The sequence below is a fragment of the Paroedura picta genome, chromosome 14 (genome assembly GCF_049243985.1).
Source record: "Paroedura picta isolate Pp20150507F chromosome 14, Ppicta_v3.0, whole genome shotgun sequence".
Classification (NCBI taxonomy): Eukaryota; Metazoa; Chordata; class Lepidosauria; order Squamata; family Gekkonidae; genus Paroedura; species Paroedura picta.
In genome coordinates this window covers 1,505,630-1,532,669 of record NC_135382.1, presented here as the reverse complement: position 1 = coordinate 1,532,669, position 27,040 = coordinate 1,505,630, and the positions used below count along the sequence as shown (strand labels likewise).

The following is a 27,040-nucleotide window of genomic DNA, read 5'->3' as shown; positions in this document are numbered from 1 at the left end:
GCTCTGGGTTGGGAAATTCCCACAGATTCTGAGGGCAGGGTTGTGGGCGCCACAAGGTCGAATGTCATACAGCCCATCTCCAAACCCCTTGTCGCCAGAAAAACTTATCTCTGTAGCCTGGAGAGCGTTTGTAATTCCTGGAGATCTCCAGTCACCATCTCTAGATTGGCAAACCTTCACTGAGGAGACCTTCCTGCGGCCCTCTTCATACCTTGGGGGGAACCCTGGAAGATCCCTCTGTAAAGGGCCACAACCAGTAGAGAAAACCGCCTCTCTCTTGGAATCCACGCCAGGGAGAGCAGAAGCTGCAGGCCTTTGCTCTGGTCCGCAGCCATTTTGGATTTGGCCTGTGAGCCTTTTGGCCATTGTTCTTTCCTCCTGCTGGTTTGAAATGCCTCCCAACAGTCTCAAAGTGTGCCAGAGGCGGAAATACACACAATACGATCTAATTCAGATAAATCCAGTGGAAATGAGGACCAGATGACAGCAGATTGGACCTGCTGAAGCCTGGCACTCCCTCAGGCATGCTGCGTGTGTCTAGGAGACTCCTCCGCACGTCAGTCAGCACAAAGTAGTACAAGACGGCAGCATTCGGAGGGCCTCCTCCTCCTCCTCCTCCTCTCAGCAAAGCTCAGAAACTGAGCAGGGTTGGGCATGGCTAGGACTTGGATGGGGGATCACCAAAGGCTGTGTGGGCAGCTCTGCAGAGGGAGGCCCTGGCCAGTCGCCTCCACTCATCTCTTGCCTTGACACCTTTTGCATTCTGAAGTGGTGAGATGTTCCCGATTCTTTTTTCAGACACTGTACGAGAAACGACAGCTGCTCAGCAAGCCCTTCTGGTTGCCAAAAACATAGATTTGTTTCCAAAAAACCAGGAGCGTTTTAGTGAGGGCAACATAGACGTGTGGTGGATCGTTCATGACGGGGGTATGCTAATGCTACTTCCTTTCCTACTGCGACATCACAAGGTATTTGCATTTGCTTTCGTTGGGAAATTTTGCTTCTCAAGAAGCACATTTGAATTGCCAGCTCCGAGGGACAAGGGAGCCCCACCGATCTTGATAGTGCTGTGCAGCTGAGATCCCTCCCCTCCCCTGGGAAACCTGGTGCCAGTCACAAAGCCAGCAAGAACAAGCTGCCCAAAGAGGAGAGGGATGTTCCTCCTTGACCGGGGGAGCGCCAGATAAACAGGGAGAGGGGGTGGGCTTGCCTCCAAAGGGCTGGAAGGTGGGAGGCCGTCATTTTGTGACAGCTCAGTAGCTGCTGTCAGGAAACACCTCTCTAAGACTGCGATCTGTGGAAGAGACAGTTGCTCTGTCTATGCCCAATACAGTGATTTGCAGTCTTAAAGTTCTCCCATAACCTTGCTAGGTTACATCTCTGGCCAGAGTTAGCACCAGTAGAGAAAACCGTCTCTCTCTTAGAATCCATGCCAGGGAGAGTATTAAAGGGAGCAATCTGCAAACATCTGGAGGAAAATTTGGTGATCCAAGGAAGTCAGCATGGATTTGTCTCCAACAGGTCCTGCCAGACCAACCTGGTTTCCTTTTTTGACCAAGTAACAGGTTTGCTGGATCGGGGAAATTCGGTTGATGTCGTTTACTTGGATTTTAGTAAAGCTTTTGACAAGGTTCCCCATGATGTTCTGATGGATAAGTTGAAGGACTGCAATCTGGATTTTCAGATAGTTAAGTGGACAGGGAATTGTTTAGAGAACCGCACTCAGAGAGTTGTTGTCAATGGTGTTTCATCAGACTGGAGGGAGGTGAGTAGCGGGGTACCTCAGGGCTCGGTGCTTGGCCCGTTACCTTTTAACATATTTATTAATGATCTAGATGAGGGGGTGGAGGGACTACTCATCAAGTTTGCAGATGACACCAAATTGGGAGGACTGGCAAATACTCCAGAAGATAGAGACAAAGTTCAACGAGATCTGAACTCAATGGAAAAACGGGCAAATGAGAACAAGATGCAATTTAATAAAGATAAGTGTAAAGTTCTGCATCTGGGTCAGAAAAATGAAAAGCATGCCTGCTGGATGGGGGATACGTTTCTAGGTAACACTGTGTGTGAACGAGACCTTGGGGTACTTGTGGATTGTAAACTAAACATGAGCAGGCAGTGTGATGCAGCGGTAAAAAAGGCAAATGCCATTTTGGGCTGTATCAACAGGGGCATCACATCAAAATCACAAGATGTCTTAGTCCCATTGTATACGGCACTGGTCAGACCACACCAGACCACACCATACTGTGTGCAGTTCTGGAGGCTTCACTTCATGGACGTAGATAAAATTGAAAGGGTACAGAGGAGAGCGACAAAGATGATCTGGGGCCAAGGGACCAAGCCCTGTGAAGATAGATTGAGGGACTTGGGAATGTTCAGCCTGGAGAAAAGGAGGTTGAGAGGGGACATGATAGCCCTCTTTAAGTATTTGAAAGGTTGTCACTTGGAGGAGGGCAGGATGCTGTTTCTGTTGGCTGCGGAGGAGAGGACACGCAGTAATGGGTTTAAACTTCAAGTACAACGATATAGGCTAGATATCAGGAAAAATTTTTTCACAGCCAGAGTAGTTCAGCAGTGGAATAGGCTGCCTAAGGAGGTGGTGAGCTCCCCCTCACTGGCAGTCTTCAAGCAAAGGTTGGATACACACTTTTCTTGGATGCTTTAGGATGCTCTGGGCTGATCCTGCGTTGACTAGGGGGTTGGACTAGATGGCCTGTATGGCCCCTTCCAACTCTATAATTCTACGTTTCTATGATTCATTATAGAACAAACTCTGGAAATGAATCTCAATTACAGTAGAAAGCACCAGTAGAGAGAGGCCTGCCATCCCCAGCAGGCAGCATAACTGTAAAGTGACCAGGAACATACTTAGATCCAGGTGGGCAGCCATGTTGGTGTGAAGCAGCAGAGCCAAGGTTGAGTCCAGGGGCATTTTGAAGACCAGCCCAGTTTCATCCCAGTTAGGAGCTTTCGTGTGCACACAGGTTTCTTCAGATAGATCCAGGTGGGTCTGAATCAGCATGCACACAAAAACTTCAACAATTAATAAAGGTTGTGGCCCTCAAAGATGCCACTGGACTCAGACTTTGAGTCTTATTAAATATTTTTAAGGAAATTTTGGGGAACTTGGAAGAAAAGCAAATCCAGACTAAATCCCACCCCCTTTTTTCTGATGACATGTTTAATTCTGTTCACAGGTATGGAGAAAATGTAAAATGCGCATTTTCACTGTAGCTCAAATGGATGACAATAGTATTCAGATGAAAAAGGATCTCCAGATGTTTTTGTACCATCTTCGACTTAATGCTGAGGTGGAGGTTGTTGAAATGGTAAAGTATTACATGTCTGCCCAGAAATCTATCCACCATTTCGCTCAATATAAATATTGTTTAAGATTTCAGATGTTAATAGTGATGCTTGTTTCTGCATTTTTACCCTGCTTGTCATTCCCTCGGGGGGTCCCAGCTCAGCTCTCAAAACCATTGACAAACAAAAGAATACAACACATTAGCTACTATCTCCAGGAAGATTTCAGTGAAAATTGAAAGCTAAAGCTGGAAAGCAGTGTTTCATTCCAAAATGTCTGCTAGAACAGGCTACAGGGTGACCTGCAGAGTCCTATTGGCTAACGGCATGACCTCCAGATATTTGGAGCATGAGTCCACCATGATAAGGAAGGTTTGATCCTGGAAGGGTTCAATGAAATTCAAGTGAAGCTTTTACCATGGAGGCCGTGTTGATTCCCAGGGCTGTGCTGGGGCTTGAGGCCTGGCATGTTTGGCAGCATGGGAGCCAGTCCTCTATTTCCTTGTCCATGCCAAACCACCAGGCAAGGGCCTTCTTGTGCATAAGTGGCATTCATGCAAAGCCTCCAACCCCCGGAGCCTCAGTTCTGTGGGGGTAGTGATTGGTCCCCCCTCCCCCCCCCCAGCAGGCAGCCTTTGTGAACCAACAGGTTCGAATAATATCCCGGCAGCCTTCTGGCCACCCTTCCATACCCAGCTGAAACTGCGGGCAAGAAGAGTGTGGGGCTCCTCTCCCAGAGTGGCCTTTCAAAGTCAGGTTGAAGGAGGGCCAGGAGGGAGGAGGAAGAGCCAGGCTGTGGCCCTGGGGTTGACCAACTCCCCTCCACCTTTGCTGTTCTGGGGTCTGATGACAGGGTCTGCCTGGAGGGGGCTGCTGCCCTGGACTCCCCCCAGGAGGCACCTTTTCTTTTGCCTCGGCAGCCTCAGCTGGTGGCCTCACGGGAGGCAGGAACCTCCAGCTGCCGGCTGCTTGCTTGGCGTGTCTTTAGCCCCCAGGGCTGCACTAGAAGCTGCAGGGCAGAGAAGGGAATTCCTCCGTGTCCAGACATATTTCATGGGAGGAAGCCGTTTTTATTTCTGATCATTCTGATGAATCCCAGAGGAAAGAGCAATGTCAACAGGCAACTGAGCGTGGGGTTCGCCATGACCTTCTGATGCACATGTTGACCTGAATAGTTGTGTCAACTGGACTGGGTGGGCCCTTAGACAGAGCTGGCTCAAGAGAAGATTTCGCCTCCTCTGCCCTGCCTTCCTCAAACAGGCTACTGGATTGTGCATGGTTCTGAGATCACGGCACACTCCCTGCCTCACGCAGCTTACCGTTGACCTTTCTCACTGTTGACCTTTCCTCGTCTTGTGGAACATAAATTCTTTTGTCTCTTGCTGACCTCTGGCTGCCAGTTCTCTGCTTGTTAACCAGTTTACTTTGGTAGCAGCAAGTTGATTCCGGTGTGCTTTGATAGTAAGACTTCGAATCCGGTCCGTAGACAGAAACTGTTGGTGCCTCTGGGGGCAGCTTTTCATAGTTCTCCCAAAAGGCACATCTTTTCTTACACATGTCCTGAAGGGTTTCTTGGTGAATCTGATATATTAGACTGTCTTTGTATTATGTGGCTCTGCAATTTTGAAGACATGTAATTTTTAAAGTTTATGACAGTTTATGGGAGGAAGCCAGCAGAGAAGACCTAATGGGGCAAAGCAATTTAAAAGAATTATTAGTTCCCATTAAATCCCTTGGGGCGCCCTTAGGCACTTGGCATCCGTTTTCAAAAAGGGCAAAAATACAATTGTGTCTTGAAGGAGTTTTAGGTTGCTATTTATTGGCTAAATGTCATGGATCGCAGCATAATTTCTTTTCATTGCAAATAATGCTTCCTTAATTTTCTAGTTTGAAAATGATATTTCAGCCTTTACGTATGAGAAGACTCTTGTGATGGAGCAGCGGTCTCAGATGCTCAAGCAGATGCAGCTCTCTAAAAACGAAAGAGAAAGAGAGGTAACCCATTTTGATTTTTTCTGACCCTTTTATATAAGAAAATAGGAGTCTTAGGGCTCAACAAAGAGGGTGTTCTTCCTGTCCAAGACAGGTGCAGGAGGCCCGCATGGAAAGGTGTTTCAGGCAGCCCCCTGGGGCTCTGCCCATCAGCGACTTTTCTGTAGAAATAGTTCAGCAAAGTATACTTCAGGGGAGCTGTCTGTTGGAGTCCGGCCCATATTGATTAATTGGGCAGATTAATTGGCCATTCCAGAGACTGAGGCTGTGATTCAACCAGACCTCCCCTCTAGCCGCTGTATTTGTTTCAGGAGAGGTGCTCCAATCCTTTAATGTACAGATCAGATCACTCTACTACAGTGAATGAAGGAGGCTGCGCATGCAAAATAACCAGGATATGGTATCTTCTTTGGAACACGGCACGTACCTTGTGTTTTTACAGTCACAGGTTCCAATCAGTACCTGGTGTTTTTTAAAGTCATTCGTTTTATTCAACTGCTGTCATTTGGCATCCTTCATGGGCTGATTGCAGGGCAAAACCTTACAGCACTTGGAAAAGTAGGCCGCGTCCTGCACAGGTGCCAGACTCTGGTGCCTCAGGCTGCTTTGCTTGGCTGACTGGCTGGTCCCTCCCCCAAGCAGCCAGCCAAGAGCCAGAGTCCAGCAGCACCCTCAGGACTAGCAAAATGGGTGGCAGGGGGGGAGCTTCTCTTCTTCAGAGACCCCTCTTGACCCACATCCAGAGGGAGCCTCTGAGAGGCCGTGTGCCTTGGTGGGGCTGGCCGTAGAGGAGCAGGCAGCAGGCAGGGCCTCGGTCAGAGCCCACGGGCACCTCCCTGGGTGCCCTTCCCAGGGCTTTTGATTGGCAGCTGGAGATCTGATTGGCTGTGCAGACGTGTATAAACCTTGCTTTGCCAGCCGTTGCCATCCTAGCACCATAGCACTGAACAACGGATTCATTCTAGAAGCCTTCCTCTCAAGCAGAGCTTCGGCCTGGAATGCTGAAGAGTCCCTTTTAGAGTTATGCATGACCTCACTTTCTGCCATTTTGTGGCTGGCTCCACCCCTGCAGCAGCCAGTTTGTGGTGCCACCCCGTATCAGAATTGCAAAGTTGCCTGCAGGCTCAGAAAAGTTGGGGGCACCTGGTTGAAGCACAGCCTTTCCTCCTGGACCCACCCAGCTGGCCCCCCAGGGCTGAGGCGTTAGGAGTGCTGTGGGCCTGTTCTTCGTGTGTCTGACCAAGGGCAGCCCTAGCTGGGCTGTCCTACCTGGCACACCCAGGGGCGAGTCCTCCAGCTGCGGCTGGGGCATAGGCATGACACTCACCTCTTCTCTGCCTCTTCTGGTTTGGGGCAATAGGGCTTCTTTGTGTTTCGTTTCGTGACACCAGGGCTAAGCTGCATTCCTAGATATTTGTCTTTTGCAGTCCTGTGGTTTGTAGATTAAGCGTTCAGTGCTGTCATCTCAAATAAAGAATATGAGGCTCTGCTATTTCAACCCATAATGAAATGCTATAAAGGTTCCTTTTAGGAAATAACTTTTCCCTCCTCTGCAAATTTTATCTATCTTTTTTTTTTGTAGATCTATGTTGGCGTATTTATCAGTCAGCTTCTTGTACTGAAATATTGAGAACAGCCCAATGATCAAAGCCGAAAAATACCTGTTTTGTTTGCTGGTTTCCCCCTCACAGCCTCAGCCACACTCTTTTAGTTGTCTCTGCATCCCATTGGCCTCGATTCTCCCACTCCACAGGGCCTGATTCCGGAGTTTGTTTATGACATTAACGTGTCTGTGTTGTTTGGCTGCATTTTTTCCTCAGAAAGTCTAATGTTATCCTGAATAGCTTAGACTGCTTGCTTTTGCTCTAAGATTAATTTCATGCAGTTCTGTAAAATTTGGTTTTTTATTGCTGACCTTTAATTTTGCCAGCCAGCATAAAATATTTCCGGCACATCTTGCCTTCAGCCTTCTCAGTAGAATGTATTTCTCATGTGAATTGACTGGATCTGCAAAAAGAGATGTTTTGAAACAAGAAGTGGTCTTTTTGAAGGAGAAACCCCAGTGTGACTTCTAAATTCCTTGTGCCAAAATGTTGGTTAGATATCAGACCCAGCTTCGGAAGAGTAACTTCTCTTTTTGGGAAGCCATCAAGCCACTGACCTGCCTGCAGGGTCCTTGGACGGATGTTGGGAATAGTCCTTTGGGTGTTATGACGTCTTGTGGGAAGCAGTGAAAGGGCAGGAAGCCAAATGTGGAGTGTTTTGTCTGGGGAAAGGAAGTGACGTCGCAGCGCAGTGCTCATTCCGTGAAATGCCGTGGTGGTTTCTGTTGTATTAATTTGCTGGCATCGTGTTTTGTGAGCTGAGGTGATTAACGGTCTCCTTTTTCCGCATGCTGGTTGCGCCCGGTGGCCTTCCCGGTCCCAGATTCAGAGCATCACGGACGGGTCTCGTGGCTCCGTCAGAAGGAAGAGCCGCCCCAGCCTGCCGTGTCTTGGCCAAGCCAATCTGCTCCCTCATGGCCCTCCAGAGGATGAGGTAGAGACCGTAGTGTGTGGCTGCCCCAGTCCCCTGGCAACACTTAGAGTGCCCCCGGGTGCCACAACAACTCCATCGCTGCTATTGATCGGTTACGTTGGCTAACTGAGTGTGAATAAGCAGCGCCCTTTCCCCAACACTCCCCTGCCCCATCCTCCAAAGCACACCGGACTTGAATCCTTGGGATGGGTAGTCCTAGTTAGTCTTTCCTGCCTGTTTACTCCCAGATGAATCCTTATGCAGCTCTAACTTGATTTTTGTAGCACTAAACAAAATGGACAGAGTGCTTTGCTTTCCAGCAGGCAGTTTGGGTCATGCTGCTATCTGCTGCTGCATCCTTGGAGACACGGATCAGTCCATGTATTGCGAAATGCACCTTCTTTCCTTCCAAGACCTTCCTGGGAAAAGGACCAACGTTGCTCCAGCAGCTTCCCTTCTCCCATCCCTTAGCAGCATTCCATTTCTCTCAAGGAAATCACTAAAGATTACAGGACACTAAGAATTGGGGAAGGTGATTCCCAGCACGGAGTGGTCACTTGGATTGTGTGTGCTTAGCACCTGGGGGGGGGAGGGGGATTTGTTTTCACCCAAATGACAATTCTGTGCCAAAATTCTGAAGCATCTATTTCTGATGCCAATGAAGCATCTGTGCCTACTTCTGTATGCTTCATGGTTCTGCTTTTGTTGGTCATCAGGACTGATAAGGAATTCTGTTAGACACTGAGGCCCCTGAAGTGAGAATGGTGTTCAGCCTGGCTTCTCAACTTTAAGCAGAAATTGGTTAAATATGCTCAAGCATAACTCCACAACCATAAAGGCTACTGAATTCTGTGCCCCGACAGAACTGGAACAGATGAACAGGCTTTCTCAAAGGCTATGACAGAGCAAGACTTTCTGCTAAGGCCAGGGGCACACTGAGGATTGCCATGCAGAAGCCATTATGGCGGCCTGCCCACAGAAAGCGATTGCTGTGCACTTGGCAACTTTAGTTTTTGAAATTTGAAGCAGTATCTGTTCCACATAATATATTTCTGGTAAGGGCTTGGAGGAGGAGCTGGTCTCATAGCTTAAGTGCCACTCAGAGCTTAACACCCACTCAGGGCGGCTCTCCCACCCCTGAGTGCCTCCTCCTCCAACCAGCTTGCCTGTCTGTCCAGTGGCCAGCCAATCGCCTTCTGTCCCCCACCCCTGACCACGCCCTCCTCCTTCTACTTCCCTCTGAGGCTGCAGATCCCTGCTGCGTGAGAGCTGCCCCTGACAGTGAGTTCCCTTCCCGGGAGCCTCCAGCCTGGACCTTTCCAGGTCCTGGGGGGAGAGAGAGGCCATCTGCGGAGTTCTTCCACCCTACGACCCAATCTAGCACCCGTTGTATTCCTGAATGCAACGGGCTTTGTCCCTAGTGAAAAAATCAAATCATCCAGAGATGATTTCTGGTACCCTAGTGGTTCCAGAAATATTTAGTTTGAGGATTAAAGTAGTTGGATAATGAGAGGGAATGCAAGTTGCCCAAAGTCAGGTAAATATTTAGTGGTTTGCCTAAGCTAGTAGCTGCCTTACTGGAACAGCAGAGTAGTTATATAAGCCTGTAGGAAAGGAGGGTAGGAATTCTAAAACACACATACAGCTGTCTGATATAGAGTAGGACCCCTGGTCCACCAAGGCGAGTTCTGTATTGTCTACTCAGATGAGCCATGACTCTTTAGGACCCGAGGGGCATTTTTTGACTTTTCTGACTTGGTGGGGGATTGAATCTGGGACCTTCTGCACACCAAACAGATGTTCTGCCCTCAGTGTTCTTGGTGCACCTAGTTGTGCTATTAAGGTATATATGTGCTGCTTAAATTGGAAAACATGTCCCTCAGAGTAGGACCTGAGCACAGTGTGCATACATAAAGCATTGTGACACTGTGGAACATGGGATGTTTCCAGCTCTGACAGAACAAGTTGGCATCAGAATAGTTGCAGTAATTGAGCCAAGCATTCTTTTATTTATTTGTTTGTTTATTTAGATTTCTATACCGCCCATTTCGTTGCAGCTTCGGGCAGTTCTGGATAGAACATCTGTTTGGTGTGCAGAAGGTCCCAGATTCAATCCCCCACCAAGTCAGAAAAGTCAAAAAATGCCCCTCAGATCCTAAAGAGTCATGGCTCATCTGAGTAGATAATACAGTTCTCGCCTGGGTGGACCAGGGGTCCTACTCAATATTCATTAGGAAGGACAAGGGACAAGAATGCCGACCCCCCCCCCCCGGGCCTTCTTTACCCAATGGGACTGCCAGATTAAATACAGGACTGAAAGCAACCCTCTTCCTATGAAATTAGAGTCCAGGAGCACCCTTAACACCAACAAAGGGCGGGAGCTTCCAATAAGACATCCAGGGCTCCTACTGGGACCAGCCAACATGGCGGCCATGTCTACAGTGAATATCGTGCCTCACTCAGCTGAATCCATGGCACTGCTGAAGAGACGGCAGGGCCTTGCTATCACCCGTGAGGGGCCAAAGTACACACATTTTAAGTGAGGGAAACCTTGTCTTAAAAAGCATCTTCCAAATTTTCCATGAAAAAAACCTTTAAAAAAAACACATTCCCTGCCTGTTTCTCCCCCCCACACACAAATATAGCAAAAATTACAATTGACTTTTACATAATATATACGATGAGGTAAAGATAACCTATTAAGGCCCAATCCCAGTGAACAAAGTGGCACTTCAAGTGTGAAGCCAGTTCATACCCCCTCCCCCACCCCCTCCCCCACCCCCACCCCCACCCCGTGCCTACACCCTTCTAGCATAGAGCACTGTGGTGTGTTCTTTTGGTAGTTTCCTTTCAGTACGCTGTGTCTGTTTTGTGCAATGTTAAAAAATCCTCTAAAATCTGAATATAGAAGCTGTTATTCTTTTCCACTCTTTTAAAATGATTTTTTTTATTTTAAAAACCATGATTACTAAAGCCTTAAATGTTTCAATCCAGCAGTAATAGATTTCTGTAATTGCCTTTTATGCTTTAAGTACTGAAGTATAGTTTATGTAAAATGATTTTTAAATATTAATGTTTAATACTTATTGGATATTTATTTTAATGCTTGTGACGACTTGTCCTAGATATACTGTGTTTATAGCTCCATTATTAGTTTCACAGGTCTGATATTTGTTTGTGAACTGCTTTTCAAGATAAACTCAAGCCAGTATGACCCACAAGTATTAAAAACAGAGAAACAATAAACAGTATTAATCATCATGATATTAATCATCACAGTATTAATCATCCCCCCTGTAGATAATTACAAGAAACGTCTCATGGCTTAGGGAATAGCAGTTTCTCATGATGGTCTGTTTGTTGCTAGTTACCAAACAAGGTAAGTATGATGCAGCTTTCTGCCTAAACACAACACTCTCTGAAAACATTTTATCAGGAAAAAGATCCAAACTTCTCAAACACTAACAGACTCTCCGAGAATGCCCTCTCCATTGGTCTCTCCACTCCGAGAATGCCCTCCATTGCTCTCTCCCCTTCAAGAACACCCCCTCCATTGGTCTCTCCCCTTCAAGAACACCCCCTCCATTGGTCTCTCCACTCTGAGAATGCTCTCTCCATGGGTCTCTCCCTTTCAAGAACACCCTCTCCATTGGTCTCTCACCTTTAAAACACCCCCTGCATTGGTCTCTCCACTCTGAAAATGCCCTCTCCATTGGTCTCTCCACTCCGAGAATGCCCTCTCCATGGGTCTCTCCCTTTCAAGAACACCCTCTCCATTGATCTCTCACCTTTAAAACACCCCCTGCATTGGTCTCTCCACTCTGAAAATGCCCTCTCCAGTGGTCTCTCCACTCTGAGAATGCCCTCTCCATTGGTCTCTCCCCTTCAAGAACACACCCTCCATTGGTCTCTCCCATTTAAAACACCCCCTCCATTGGTCTCTCCACTCCGAGAATGCCCTCTCCATTGGTCTCTCCACTCCGAGAATGCCCTCCATTGCTCTCTCCCCTTCAAGAACACCCCCTCCATTGGTCTCTCCACTCTGAGAATGCCCCCTCCATTGGTCTCTCCCCTTCAAGAACACCCCCTCCATTGGTCTCTCCACTCTGAGAATGCTCTCTCCATGGGTCTCTCCCTTTCAAGAACACCCTCTCCATTGATCTCTCACCTTTAAAACACCCCCTGCATTGGTCTCTCCACTCTGAAAATGCCCTCTCCATTGGTCTCTCCACTCCGAGAATGCCCTCTCCATGGGTCTCTCCCTTTCAAGAACACCCTCTCCATTGATCTCTCACCTTTAAAACACCCCCTGCATTGGTCTCTCCACTCCGAGAATGCCTTCTCCATTGGTCTCTCCACTCCGAGAATGCCCTCTCCACTGGTCTCTCCACTCCGAGAATGCCCTCTCCACTGGTTTCTACACTCCAAGAATGCCCTCTCCATTGGTCTCTCCACTCCGAGAATGCCCTCTCCATTGGTCTCTCCACTCCCAGAATGCCCCCTCCATTGCTCTCTCCCCTTCAAGAACACCCCCTCCATTGCTCTCTCCATTCCGAGAATGCGTTCCTTATTGGCTTTTGCATTCACAGAAAGCCTCTGCGTTGGCCTCTCTACTCTGAGAAGGACCTCTCCTTTGGCTTCTCCACTCCAAGAACACCCTCTCCTTTGGCCTGTTTACAAGGACCAGAGAGTCAGACGACACTTCTCAGTTCTCAATTGATGAAGCTCTGCAGGACCTATTTGTGACCCTTGAGTGAGGATCTCTGTATATATAATGAACAACCTTGAAATAGCCTGATCCTTTAAAATAGTCTGACGAAGAGTGCTTGTTCTTAGTCTGATGAAGAGTGCTTGCACTTGAAAGCTCATGCCTTGAATAAATCTCTGTTGGTCTGAAAGGTGCTACTGGACTCTGATTTTATTGTACTACCTCAGACCAAGGGCCATTCCGCACCGGGATCCATGTAGCAAATTGTTTGCTAAACGAAAAATCGCCATTTTAAATAGTGGAATTCGTCATTATGCATACCTGCCTTTGTAGTGGAATCCAGTTGCATTTCTATCGTTTCCCACAGGCTTCCGGTCTCGGCAAAAATTGCTAGAAAGGAAGCGCTATTGCCGAGCTCGTTCCGCCCCTGGCCGTCAAGCAGCCAATGGGCAGCCGTTAGCATGCTCCCAAACAGCCCCTTTCCCTTTAAGAAAGGTTTAAAAAAAAACACCCGTTGCAAGGAATATGCGTTGATTCGTTGCAACGGAGAGACCCATCCAGCTGGCAGGTGGTGTTTGAGCTGCCGTTTCATCGTTGCCACGCTCCCCCCGAGTGAAAATAAAATCCCCCCCCCCACAGATGCGATTTTCGGCCGAAAACAGTGAGAAAAATAAAGGGAAAATAAACCAGCAAACAGGCTTCTGTGTTGCTTGTGCTTAGTGACTTTAAACAGAGGGACTGCAGCCGGGGAAGCCTCCCTGGGTAAACGAAGGCTTGCCGGTGCGTTGATCTCCGCTCGCTCGGAGAAAAAAAAATGGCGATCCCTTCACCGGAAGATCAGAGGAGAGAGCCAGGGGGAGGGACTTTGCAGAAACCACAACAATGGTAACACACAGAACTTTCCCGCTAGTGTTGCAGATTGGTTGCAGGAGTGTAGCGCTTTCCGGAGGGTGAATCCACTTTTTGGGATTTCCCTGAAAGCGCTACCACGAAGCGCTTTTTGCAGATCGGTTTCAGGAGTGTTGCAGATTGTCAACGACGTTGTGCATAACGGCAAATCAGTAGCGATTTCAATTGGCAACCATTGTGCAATTTTGAAGGAGTGCGGAAAGCCCCCAACACAACTACTCATCTATCCTTTGAATCTATCCTTTAAAATAGAGGTATTCTGTGCAGCAAAGTTCTACGTCTGGGGAACACGGGACCTGCCACCTTTTCCAGGATGAGCAGCTCACAGGAAGTCCCAGCTGGACCTTGGTTACATGCCTTGCATTGGCATTGCCTTCTGCCAGGTGCACTGAAAAGCAGCCCAGAGCCAAGCAGGAAAGATGCCGTTTCCTTTTCCAGCATCCCTCAGCTAATGCCTTGCTGGTAGATGCTATTCGAGGGCACTTGTCACTCAGCCCCTGGCGTTAAGGAAGCTCATGACCTGGGTGAGCTAGGGGAAAAACAAAGCCTCCTCCGCCCTTAATTTCAAAACCGCCAATCATTAGTGCTTCCTATGGGATCGCATTGTACCTTACCGAGAGCTGTCAGCAGATGACAAGCACAAACTGGCTAAACTCCTGGCTCCGAAGCTGTCCAAACATCACATTTGGCTGACAGTGCAGCCCACAGCTTCCCCGTTGCAGTTGCATTCTGCCAGGACACCTGGCGGAGGTCCACCGTGCCACCCCCGGAAACCCATACCAGAATGGAAACCGTCCCCTTCAAAGGCATGGATCAGCAGCAGCACTGATGAGATGCTTAGCAAAATGAGGAAACCTTAGTTGTGATCCCTTTTGTGCCTTCAGTTTCTCTGTCTAGGCCATATTATTCTGTGTTTGCAGGAAGGGATCATCTGATGCCTTACCCTTCACATTCCAGCAGACCTCCCTACACAGCTGCCAGTCAACCCCGTTTAGCAGAGGAAAAGGTTCCCCACACTGAGGGGCAAAGCTAGATCTCATTCGTCCAAACCTCACCACTCTCCAAGGCAGAGCTTTTGATATCTGCAGCTCATGCCCAGGACATCCGTTAGCAGAGGAACTGAGCCTTCCCCATTTCCACTGGCAGGACGCTTTACTCTTCTCTGATTCGGCCTCACTTGGAGTCCTGTGTTCAGTTTTGGGCACCCCAGCTGAAGAGGGATGTTGACAAACTGGAACATGTCCAGAGGGGGCAACAAAGATGGTGAGGGGTTTGGAGACTAAGATGTATGAGGAAAGGTTGGGGGAGCTTGGTCTGTTTAGCCTAGAGAGGAGACGACTGACAGGGGATGTGATAACCAAAAGGTGCCGTATGGAGGATGGAGCAGAATTGTTCTCTTTTGCTCCAGAGAGACGGACCAGAACCAATAGGATGAAATTAATTCAAAAGAAATTCCATCTAAACATCCGGAAGAAGTTCCTGACAGTTAGAGTGGTTTCTCAGTGGAACAGGCTTCCTCGGGAGCTGGTGGGTTCTCTGGAGATTCTTAAACAGAGGCTGGATAGCCATCTGATGGAGAGGCTGATTCTGTGAAGGCTCAAGGGGGTGGCAGGTGACAGTGGATGAGCAAGAGGGTTGTGAGTGTCCTGCATAGTGCAGGGGGTTGGACTAGATGACCCAGAAGGTTCCTTCCAATTCTATGATTCTATGATTCTAGACCTTTCAAGTCCAGTGGATACTCTCAGCACCATGACACCCAGACATGCCACAGAATTTGCCTCACCCTTGTCAGAGGTCAACACCCTCCCCAGCAAGAAAACAATGGTGACAGTGCGAGTGAAAGTTCCAGATCCTTTCAGGTCAAAGAAAAGGAAGGAAGACCTATCCTAGACCTGAGATGCTTGAATATGTTTCTTTTAATAAAAAGTTCAGAATGTATCCATTCCAGGATTGATTCTGTACTTATTTTGTTAATTCCATTGTGGATCCTGCTGAATTCAGATTGATTTGAACTTGGCTCTTCCTCTATTCCCCCCCCCCCATTGAAACAGAAAAGTGTTCAGCATGTAGTTAGGGAAGCTCAGAAGGGGAGGGGGGATCTAAGCGCAGCAGGAGCCGCTTTCTTTTCTTGAAGGGGACGGGAAGAGAGGATTGGAGACAACAGAGGAGGGAGAAAAAAACCCAGAGGCAAATCTCTACCGAGAGACGTTAGGGCTTCTGGAACTTCTGCTGAGAGAAGTTAGGGCTTCCCCTTTAAGGCAAACTTGCAGCCTGGGAACAAGGAAGCCTTTGAACTGACACCCTGGCCAATCAGTGCTTTTCTACACAGTTGGAGGCTCGAGGCAGCAAGTTAGTTCGGGAAAAGCAGAAAGCTGCACACTTACTCATGCCAATTTTTCAAATATTGAGGGTTATATCCACTGTAGGATATCATGGGGGAAAGGTAGGGTCATTCCGGATCAATCATGCTTGTTGCAGATGAAAAAATTTCAATCGCCCAAATCAAAATGGAAATCGCATTCAGTGTAGACAGCAGGGATTGATTCGACATGGGATTGGAATAAAAGCTCCATGCAGATTCATCCAAAATGTATGGTTTGTAGCACTAGATCGGCTAGAGGTGCATTTCTGTTTAAAGAGAAGACCAGACCATTCGGATATCTCTGATTCCAATGCAGTTCCCACCATTTCCAACACCCAGGTGAGCTAGCCATGACACCCAGGCAGGAGCCGTGGCAATGGCCTACCAGTGAAGGCCGAGGTGCAAGATGTACGCAGACCTCAACAGCCGACCAATCATAAAAGCCCAACCTCCATACTAGGGGATACTCAAGGCACCTAATTCTCAGTGTAAAGAAATCCAAGTTGAAAACACACAGAGGATATCATTCAGAAGAGGTATGTTAAATTCCTCTCTAGTCAGACTATTCCCACCATCAGAAAGGGCCCTGGCAAAATATACTCCATTAAACAAGAAAAACACCTGTCTGAGGAAACAACCAATTAATTCACAAGAAACTCTTAAAACTTTTACGCTTCTTTGAAGTCCAGCCAAAACAACCTCCCGTTTTATTTTGTTTTCAAGGATCAGTGTCTAGGACTGCCAGATGATACAAAATGATGCAAGTAAACTGATAGCAAGATGGCCTGTTCAAAGTGTGTATAAAGCCCTACAACTTAAAAATAAAGTGCTCAATCTCAGTTGACTTCTAGCATTAGAGGGGGATCAATATTTTCTCACACATCAATTGAACCATCTATTTGCAGACCTTTTCCAACTGTGAGGGTGTTTCCGCACAAGGACCGATGTTGCCAATTGGTTCCACAAAGGGGAAACGCTACTTTAAAAAGTGCAATCTCAGCGTTACGCATACCTGCCTTTGTAGTGGAATCCAGTAGTGTTTCATTCGTTTCCCACAGGTTTCCAGTCTCGCAAAAATTGCTAGAAAGGAAGCAATTTTTTCTGTGCTTGGTCCCGCCCCTGGCCGTCAATCAAATGAACAGCCAATGGGCGGTTGTTATCATGCTCTGGAAAAGCCCCTTTCCCTTTAAGCACAGGTTTTTAAAAAAAAGAAAAACACACGTTGCAACAAATATGCCTTGATTCTTTCTAACGGAGAGACCCATCTAGCTGGCATGTGAGCTGGCGAGTCATCGTTACCACACTCCCCCGAGTGAAAAGAAAAATCCCCCCCCCGCACGGGCGCGATTTTCAGCCAAAAATAAAGGGAACTTGCAAATGGGTCTGTGTTGTGCTTGGGGACTTAGGGGAGCTTTAAAGCACTTCTGTGGAGGGACTGTAGCCGGAGAGGCCTTGCTGGGTGAATGAAGCCTTGCTGGTTTGTTGTTTCCCCGCTCGCTCCAAGGAAAAAAAATGGCGATCGCTTCTCTGGAAGTTCGGAGGAGAGAGCCAGGGGGAGGGACTTTGTTGGAACCGCAACAATGAGAAAGCACAAGTCTTTTTCGCTAGTGTTGCAGATTGTTCACAAGAGTGTAGCGCTTTTCGGAGGGAGAATCCACTTTTCCCGATTTCCCTTGAAGCGCTACAATGAATCGCTTTTAGTGGAACTGTTGCAGGAGTGTTGCAGATTGTGTGTGATATCTTGTGGAAATGCAAATTATTAGCGTTTACAGTTTGCAAGCCTTCTGCTACATTAAATTCATGCGGAATGGACCTGATTCACACCTGTTCAAACATTTGTGTGGGTATGTCAGGTAGGCCCATTAAACTTAGAATCCCTGAGCATAGATCCATTAGTAAAAACAAAAAATTAGAAACTCCTTTGATAAAACATTTCACACTTCATAAATATTTACTGGATAACATAAGAGTCACTGATAACATTATTATTAAATTACATTAGAGTCACGGAAGCAGTCAGTGCAAACTTAAATGGACTCTGGGGAATGGTAGAGGACAGGAAGGCCTGGAGGATCATTGTCCATGGGGTCGCAATGGGTCGGACACGACTTCACACCTACTGATAAATGTAACAGTGTAATAGATACTACTCAGAGTTTACTCAGACAGTAAGCTTACTTTATTTTTAAATTAAAGTCTGCCTTTCTTATTATCTGTGGTTGCTTTGTATGAAATGGTAGCTTAAAGAGGGTTTTTATAGCCTGTTCCAATCCCCTGTTGTTGTTGTTGTTGTCGTTGTTGTATCTTATTCACTAACTGTTTAAAACATGGCACTGCATTGGGGCCTCAGGGATGACAAGGTGGGTGCCCTTCCCCGTGAGTGCTGCCCATCTTGCGGCTGCCGGTGGAGTCACACATTCTTCTGCAGAGAGGAGGAGAGGGAGAAAGTTTTTCCGAACTTTCAGAATTTCTGTCAGAATTTTTTATTTATTTATTTATTTTTGCAGCTCTGGTTCTGTGCCTCATATATTGTATTTTATAACTTTATTTTGTAAATGAAAGAGCAAAAATTGAAGTGATGAACTTTAAACTCGAAACTAACCATCTTGAATGCAATAGATCTTCTCACAAGTTTAAAAAATTAAGGTGCCCTTTTCCCCCTACAAAGGGATTGTGTAGTACAAGAACAAGCCTCTGCCAAGTTCATTTCCCTGATTCTCCAGTCTTTGTTTTGCTTGCTTGTGTTTGGTCAGGCTCAGCTGATCCACGATAGAAACACTGCGTCCCACACAACGGGAGGGGCGAAATCTCTCACGGCCATCACTACCCCCGAAAAAATACAAATGACGTGGACAAAAGAAAAGTTTATATCCGAAAAGCATAAAAATAAAGAAGCATGCATGACAGGCTACAAGGACATCTTCAGTATGAAACCGTAAGTACCCGCTCCTTCCAGGGAGGCTGTTAGGTGTTTTGTAGTGGAAATATAAAACTCAGATAAGCGTTAAGTGTTGGCTTTAGCTGGCGTTGTCTGGCAGATTTGTCCCAGCCCAAAAGACTACAGAATACACTCACCAGTCGGATTCTGGTGCTGTAGATTTAAATCAGAATCACTGCAGAATGTGGGAATCGTTCTGTTTCCCTCCACAGATACTTCAGCTTTAACATTAAGATACTGACTTCAGGTTGAGCTCTAGACTCCACATGCTCTACTGCACCCCTCGGTGTTCAAATCTGTATCCTCTGTGTGTGTGTGAAACAAATGTGGTCGGGAAGGGTGTCTCCTAAGCCTCTGGTGAAAATGATTCTCCTGTAAGATGCGTGTGGAAACGTCAAGGCCCCTTCCTTGCCCCCAATTTGGTGAGTCCTTCAGGTGCTCTGTCCAGACCCAAAGAAGTGAGCGGTGACTGGCAGAAGCTCCTGCCCGGGGCCCAGTTGGTCACTCTTTAAAGTGCTCCCGGGCACTTGCTTTTGGCAGACCTGAAGGAGGGAGCAGGTGACTCCCAAAAGCTGCTCCCCTGCGTAGATTCTGTTAGTCTTTAAAGTCCTTTAAAGTGCTTCTGGACTCTTTTCTGCTGCCACAGCAAAACACAACGACACACCTTGATCTACCAGGACTGGAACCGGCCAAGGAAGACCCCTTTCCACCCCCTCCCTCAAACCCCACAGAGCTTAGACACAACCCACCCTTTGCTCTTAAATTCCCATCCCCCTCCCCCTCCCCCAGTTTCAGGTAGGATAAACGCCCAAACTCCAGCATTATGCATCCTTAGGAATATCAGTTTGGAATGCAGCATATCTCTATGTCTATCTCTATCTCTATCTCTATCTCTATCTCTATCTCTATCTCTATCTCTATCTCTATCTCTATCTCTATCTCTATCTCTATCTCTATCTCTATCTCTATCTCTATCTCTATCTCTATCTAGGAGGAGTCATCCGCAAAGGGACCGAACTCCCTTGTGCTCGAAGGAGAGGGGCAGCCACAGCTGGGGCAAGGGGGGGACCATAATCCCTCCTTTATTCCATCAGTCTGACTCCCCAGAATGGTTTGGCTGTCACAAATTCTCCGGGGATCATAGGAATCGGGAGCCACCACACCCGGGCAGGTTTTCTCCGAAGGCCACCCGGACTCCCTGTCGCGACCCACGGCAGGCAGCTTGGCTGCAGACGCCCAGAGCAAACGTAGCAGAGGCCAAGCAGGAGGACCCTAGGAGGAGCCTGCCTTTCCTGGAGGCCCTGCACGGGAGCAAGCCTCAGCAGCACGAGCACTCAGAACTGGGCCATTGGCCAAGACCCAGAAAGGAGTGGGGTCGACATCTGCTCGGCCCAGGCCCCCAAGGCAGCGCAGGGAAGTTGGCTCCATGGTTTGATCCCCAAAGGTGCGAAACCTGGAGACCAGCTGTCTGCTCCGCAGTCTGAGATCCCCACAGCTGCCTCGATGTTGACACGTTCAGACGGCACTGGCCTTTCGCAGAGCCTAGCCGGAGCAGTGCCTCAAAGGGAACCAGAGGAGGGGAGGCGTGGAGGCACAGCTCCAGCCCTGGAGGACCCTGGGAAAGACTGGCATGGCGCATGGCACGCCAAAGGCACAGCTGTGCTTTCCCCCCCAGACCCAGGAAAAGACCCCCACGTCAGGAGCCCTCCAATCAGTGCCGCTCCCCAAGGGGAAGTCAGGCGGGAGGAGGAGGGGGCCCCCAAAGAAGCAGAGGGTGGGCCGGAGGCAGCGTCTCACGTAACAGAGGCCCACGCTCAGCAGCGCACTGCCAGCCCCTCCAGGCAGCCCGGTGTGGCCCAAGCAGGCCTGGCTCCAGCACCTTCACCCAGCTGCGCTTCCCTTTGGGAACCCCAGGAGTGGCAGGGGGAAAGGAAAGGCCGTGCCATGGAAGCAGCTGCCGGCCTAGCTACATGCCCCCCCCACCCCCACCAGCCCGAAGCCAGCAGTTCAAGACAATCCTGGCCTTACCAAGGCCTTCCTGAGCAGGTCACACTCAATCCACCCCCGAAAGTAATCCAGGCTGCTGGGCAGAGGGAGGCGGAGTCTTGGCCAAAGCCAGGCCAAGTATTACGGAAGCCCAGAGCACGGGGTGATTGTAGGGAAACAGGCCAGTGGCAGACGCGAGGCGGTGAGGCACGGGGGGGGCACGGGGGGGGCAGTGGCGAGAGAAAGGCACCTGGACCAGGTGGGGAGGTCATTTGCGGCGGCATCAAACAGCACTGCAGGCCCTGCGTGTGGGGCCGTTCCTTACCCAAACGTTGGTGGGTCACGGGAGCCCCAGTCCCAGAAGAACGACCCCCACTCCCGCCCCGTGCCCCCCCTGACCTTCTTGCCCTTCAGAAAGGCAGGCCACTTTTGCAACGGACTTCCATTGCATTTCCCCCTTGGATGCCGTGAGAGGTGCTTTCTCATCTAAAACAAGAGGGAAATATCGTAAGCTGCCTGAGAATAGAGGTCCCTTGGTGGCCCCGGTGATGGAGGGGCTAGCCTCTGGGCATCCGTTAGAGCACACCTTGCAGAGTAACAAACAGGAAACGACGTGTCAGTCCAGTGGCACCTTTAAGACCAACGAAGTTTCATTTGGCATGCACGTTTTCATGTACATACCCTCGGTTGATCTTTGTTGGTCTTAAAGATGCCACTGGACTCACACTTGGTTCTATTGTTTCACACAAACACAGCAACCCACCTGAATCTAAGCCGGAAAAGGAGATGAAGAAGAGTTGGTTCTTAGATGTCGCTTTTCTCTCCCTGAAGCAGATTCCCTTCCCTCTCCCCACCACAGACCCCCTGCTCCCTAGACCCCCTGCACGCCCTTCCCTTGCCCCTCAAGGAGCTTATCCTCTAGGGATGGATTGCTGAGACCTAGGAACCCTTTCCTGGGCTTCCTTGGGGGTCTCCCATCCAAGAGCCAAGCAGGGCTGACCCGGTTTCGTTTCTCAGACTGGCCAGGTTGGGCCTCCCACCTTGTCCTTCTTCCCTCCGGCAGCATCAGAGCTCCGAAGGGACAGAATCGGGATGGCAGTCCTGCTGAACAGGCCGTTGCTGCCAACCTGTATGTTTAACATAATATTAACGATTCTGAGAAGAGAATGTCAGTTGTGAGAACCGAATGTTTCCCACACACCTCAAACAATATCCTGGTGGCCACTAGATGGCGATAGAGATCCAGCAATAATTCCTTAGGCTGGTTTTAGTCTGCAGCTTCAACTGATTAAATATGTTGAAAGGAAACTGCTTTCTGCCACAAATTCCGCAATGGAATCGTTTTCTTACTTTTTTTAAGCCAATAGAAGCTTTCCATTTAAATGAATAAAATCCCCAGATGTAGCTTTGGATATTTAGCATCAGCTGCCCAATGGGCCTGTCCTTTGCATTCTTTACACATTTGTAACTTTTTTAAAATTTCTAATTTCAGAACTTAAATGTTAATAATGTTTTCATCTCAAAGGTAATAGTATAAATTTGGAGACAGTGCAGTGTATGTTTTATCTATTGGTGGATGTCCTGCTTTAACAGCAGAGTATATCGCCCTTTAGCTAGAGACATTTCTTTTGTAATACGTTTGGACTGATAGAGCATTTCCTGTGTTGCAAGAGAGGGCAAGAAAAGGAGAGGACCAATGGCTACAATTCTGAAATGTTCGATATTGTAATGAAGCAGATTGGGGTTAGAATCCCAGAGTGGGAAGGGGCCATGCAGGCCATCTAGTCCACCCCCTGCTCAGGGCAGGATCAGCCTCGAGCATCCAGGAGAAGGATCTGTCCAGCCCCTGCTTGAAGACTGCCAAGTGAGGGGGAGCTCCCCACCTCCTCAGGCAGCCCATTCCACTGCTGACCTAGATTCATAGAATCCTAGAGTGGGAAGGGGCCATGCAGGCCATCTATTCCCACCCCCTGCTCAGTGCTGGATCAGCCTCCAGCATCCAGGAGAAGGAATCCTAGAGTGGGAAGGAGCCATGCACCTGGCAGAGAGGGACAACAGTGTCAGAGTTAGACAACTGGATCTTGTATGAGGGGAAAGAAGCAGGCTCCCTTCCCTGACCCCCAAAGGCCGGGAGTCACATCTAGGAGTGGCCATTGTGATCATGCGCTGCCTTAATCTCGCAGCATTGCACACAGCCTCCTCTGTACTCCTGACATTGGCTGGACCTTGCAATTTCTGCTCTCTGACAAAGACCCAGAGATAACCATTTTAGTTGCCAGAGTTTTAACTAAGATGCTTTTATAATATGCTGCCTACCTTGTATTTTATCTTTTATAGTTTATTTAATCATTTTAAGATCTGTTTGGTTATGTAACCCCATTTTATTATTTTGTTGAAATTTTAAACCCTATTTTTATATGTCTTATACATTTTATGCCAATAAAAGGTTACTGACTGACATTGGCTGGATAAATATGCAGGATCCTCCTGTGATTGAGGGATAATTTGCCTGAGGCCATCAGCAGGCACCCTGTGGGGTGGGTGAGGCTGAGAGAGCCCTGAGATCACTGATCGGTCAGAACAGCCTTATCAGGGCTGTGACTGGCCCAAGGTCCCCCAGCTGGCTGCGTGTAGAGGAGGCGTGGGGAATCAAACCAGGCTCGCCAGATCAGAAGTCGGTGCTCTTAGCAACTACACCAAGCTCACTCCAGATCACTGTTCAGCCATCGTGCTCCCGTCTGCAGGCCGAGGAGGATCCTGTGAAGCATCAGGAGCTCCACTTCAGGCTTGTCCCTTATAGGAAGGGGTTGGTGTTACCTGGGAGTTTATGTTATAAAAATTAGCAGAGTTAAATGATGAGACCAGACAAGGCAGTTATACTACATATAAAAAGACAATTTTACTAGCTTAACAGGATAGGGGAACCTGGATGATAAAACATGAAACTGCAGAGCTTCCTTAGCTCGTCCAGGAGCTCCACACCTGAGCTGTTACATGCTGAAGATTCAGTTGGGATCTACCTTTCTGCCTAAAACAGATCTCTTCTCAAACAAAGGGAGGAAGGAGAATTTTCGAAGTCGCAGATTCTAATTTCATTTTAGGTGGCTATTTGTCACCAATTCATAAATCCAGGTGCTCTTGAGCCATGCATTATCTGAAATGTGTGGGGGGGGGGGCTGGGGAGAGAGGAGGGGGCTGGAGCCAGCAAGCCTCAGGCTCTTTCCTCCCCACTCTGGGCTCAGGAAGTAAAGCCAAAGGGTGCAAGATTGGTTCCTTCCCCCAATGCCACAATTGTCCTCTCTCAAAACACTTTTTTAAAAACGGGGTGGGGGTGGGGGTGGGGGGGGAGGACATGGGAAACCTTTGCTGTGCTTGAAATATTAATCAAGAGCAACCTGCTTTAGAGAATATTGTAACAGTGGATGGGAGGTGATGACAGTGCTTGTCGATTTAGAGAACACACATGTTGGGGAGGTGTTTTTATGACATGAAGCATTTTGTCTACTAGTGGAGTGAATAAAGATAGAAAGTGTTGAAGCTTTACTTCTGGAGAAAATGTGCCTCACTTATTCATAAACTAATATATGTATACATTTGTTTTTTTTTTCATATAGAGAATGGGGAAATCTGTAAGTCAAAATTGATTTAATTTAGGTTGTCTTTCTGTTTTCTCGTGCTTTATTGTTTCTCCATTGTGCATGCCTCCCTCAGAGCTGCTGCTTTTCAGTTTTCCGTGTGCTGCATTAGCATCTGAGCCTGGTGGCTTCGTGTGCCTGTCACCCCCCCCCCCCCCTTCTGTTGTTCTCCCTTTTCCAAGCTAGCTCTCTCATCCCCTCCTCGCCAGAATCAATCACATTTTGTGTCTCATAAAATGAAGAGTAACATTTGCCAGTATAAAACAGCGGGCATTCCATCGTCAAAATCCAAGGGCTGAGATGCCCCCCTTGCCTCAGTGACCGAAGGAGCCAGGGTTTTTGGACAGCCTAAGTGTGACATAATTGCAGATAGGATGGCTGTGAGGTTCACCGTGGGGCTGGGGTTCAAATGCACAAGGAGCCCGTGGGGCTTGTGAAGCCCTTCTGTTGTTTGTGTTCCAATTCCGTTATTTGTGGGAATGGTGCTGTAGTATTTTTGTATCCCTCTGAGTCCTCCCTCCTTTTTCAAACTGCCCACAACAGCAGATGAACTTCCTTAAAGTGTTTTGTGTGATGAGATGTGCCATTGTTCTGGCAGATCATTCAACCTCAGTGTCACAATATTTTCTTCTTCTGTAGCCCCCCCCCCCCCGCCCCATTTTCCCTTTAAAGAATTACTGACAAATCTCTTTTGGTGACTTATCTTTTCCTTTGTACCGCAAATGTTTCCAGTGCACACGTGTTCCTTCATGTTAAAAGGGGAAGGGGAGTCTTCATACATATTCATCAGCCTTAATAATTGTTGGCCTTCAGTCAGAGAGAGAGAGAGAGCGCGCACGTTGGTGAGGAATTTCATGAAACCAGGTTTAATTAAGCTGATGATGGACACTGTGGTCCTCTAAAAGCAGGCCACTCCACTAGTTAGGGTATAGAGTCATAGAATCATAGAGTTGGAAGGGACTTCTTGGGCCATCTAATCCAACCCTCTGCACTATGCAGGACACTCTCACAACCCTAACAGGTGAGTGTCCTGCACAGTGCAGGGAGTTGGACTAGATGACCCAGGAGGTCCTTTCCAACTCTAGGAATCTAACCCTCTCGCTCATCCCCTGTAACCTGCCATCCCCTTGAGCCTTCACAGAATTAGCCTCTCCTTCAGATAGCTATCTAGCCTCTGTTTTAACATTTCCAAAGATGGAGAACCCACCACCTCCCAAGGAAGCCTGTTCCACTGAGAAACCGCTTGAACTGTAAGGAACTTCTTAGAATCATAGAATCATAGAGTTGGAAGGGGCCACACAGGCCATCTAGTCCAACCCCCTGCTCTACGCAGGATCAGCCCAAAGCATCCTAAAGCATCCAAGAAAAGTGTGTATCCAACCTTTGCTTGAAGACTGCCAGTGAGGGGGAGCTCACCACTTCCTTAGGCAGCCTATTCTTCCGGATGTTGAGACAGAATTTAGAATCATAGAATCCTAGAGTTGAAAGGGGCCTCCTGGGTCATCTAGTCCAACCCCCTGCACTGTGCAGGACACTCACAACCCTCTTGCTCCTCCACTGTCACCTGCCACCCCCTTGAGTCTTCACAGAATCAGCCTCTCCGTCAGATGGCTCTCCAGGCTCTGTTTTAACATTTCCAAAGATGGAGAACCCACCACCTCCCAAGGAAGCCTGCCGATCACTCCCCGGCCCCGGCGCAGTGAGCGCCGCGCCACGGGGGGGGAGGGAGGCGCAGGTGCCAGCGGGCGCAAACGTGCAGTTGCGGAGCTGCCACACCTCTGCGCCCACCAGCACACCAGCGCCCACACCTCTCCCCACTCCCGTCCCCGGCCTGAAAAAGGTTGGGGACCACTGCTCTACATGGCACCCTTTTAAATACTTGAAGATGGTTGTCAAATCCCCTCTCTGTCGTCTCCTCTCCAGGCTAAACAGACCAAGCTCCCCCAGCCTTTCCTCCTATGTCTTGGTCTCCAAACCCCTCACCATCTTGGTTGCCCTCCTCTGGACATGCTCCGGTTTGTCTACATCCCTCTACAATTGGGGTGTCCAAAACTGAACACAGGACTCCAGGTGTGGCTGAACCAGAGCAGAGTAAAGTATATCATATCAGGACCTAAAAGGATGGTTTGCTGTTGGTTTTACTGTAGTTTCATAAGAGACCCAAATGCAGTCGGATCCTGGCGGGTTCCTGGCATTGCTTTTTCCCCAGTGCAGGCAGAATGCCAACCAGGCTCCCACAAGGGAAATGGTGGTAAGAACAGAGGTGGTAAAACTAGGATTTCAGTGATCAGCCGTGAGTAGAATTCTGGCTTCCCAAGTCATGCCTTTGCATTATGACTGAACTGAACCTAGGCCTAAATCGGAGAGCTTGCAAGTGTTAACGTGCCATATTTAAAAAAGCAGGAGCCTGACTTCCTATTCCTCTCTGTGGCCTTTTACTTCCCCACCTTGATGGCACTCACTTCTCAAGAGACAAGTTGTCCTTGAAATGGCCTGTGGATTATTAGTTCCATTTGCTTTTCGTTGCTGTCCTCCCAGTTCAGTTGGTTCATCTCATTGGCACTTGAGGTGTTCCAATTCAGTGGTTTTGCCAAATGGCTCCCAGGACCTCCTCATCGAATCCTGGGAAGATTGGGAAGATTGGTTTCAGACCTAGATTAGGAGTGAAGATGGTTTTATAA

At 48.3% G+C, this 27,040-nt stretch overlaps 1 protein-coding gene across 8 annotated transcripts in view; it reads left to right on the top strand.

The window, feature by feature from the left end:
• Window positions 1-27,040, top strand: part of SLC12A7 (solute carrier family 12 member 7) — a 174,563-nt gene that overhangs the window by 138,912 nt on the left and 8,611 nt on the right. For 7 of the 8 annotated variants that reach the window (XM_077310641.1, XM_077310648.1, XM_077310646.1 and 4 more), the window contains 5 exons: window positions 799-968; window positions 3,204-3,335; window positions 5,200-5,307; window positions 7,732-7,842; window positions 18,554-18,735. In XM_077310641.1, the coding sequence (XP_077166756.1) occupies window positions 799-968; window positions 3,204-3,335; window positions 5,200-5,307; window positions 7,732-7,842; window positions 18,554-18,735 (703 nt within the window). The remainder of the gene's footprint in view (window positions 1-798; window positions 969-3,203; window positions 3,336-5,199; window positions 5,308-7,731; window positions 7,843-18,553; window positions 18,736-27,040) is intronic. The other variant, XM_077310643.1, reaches the window with a different exon arrangement.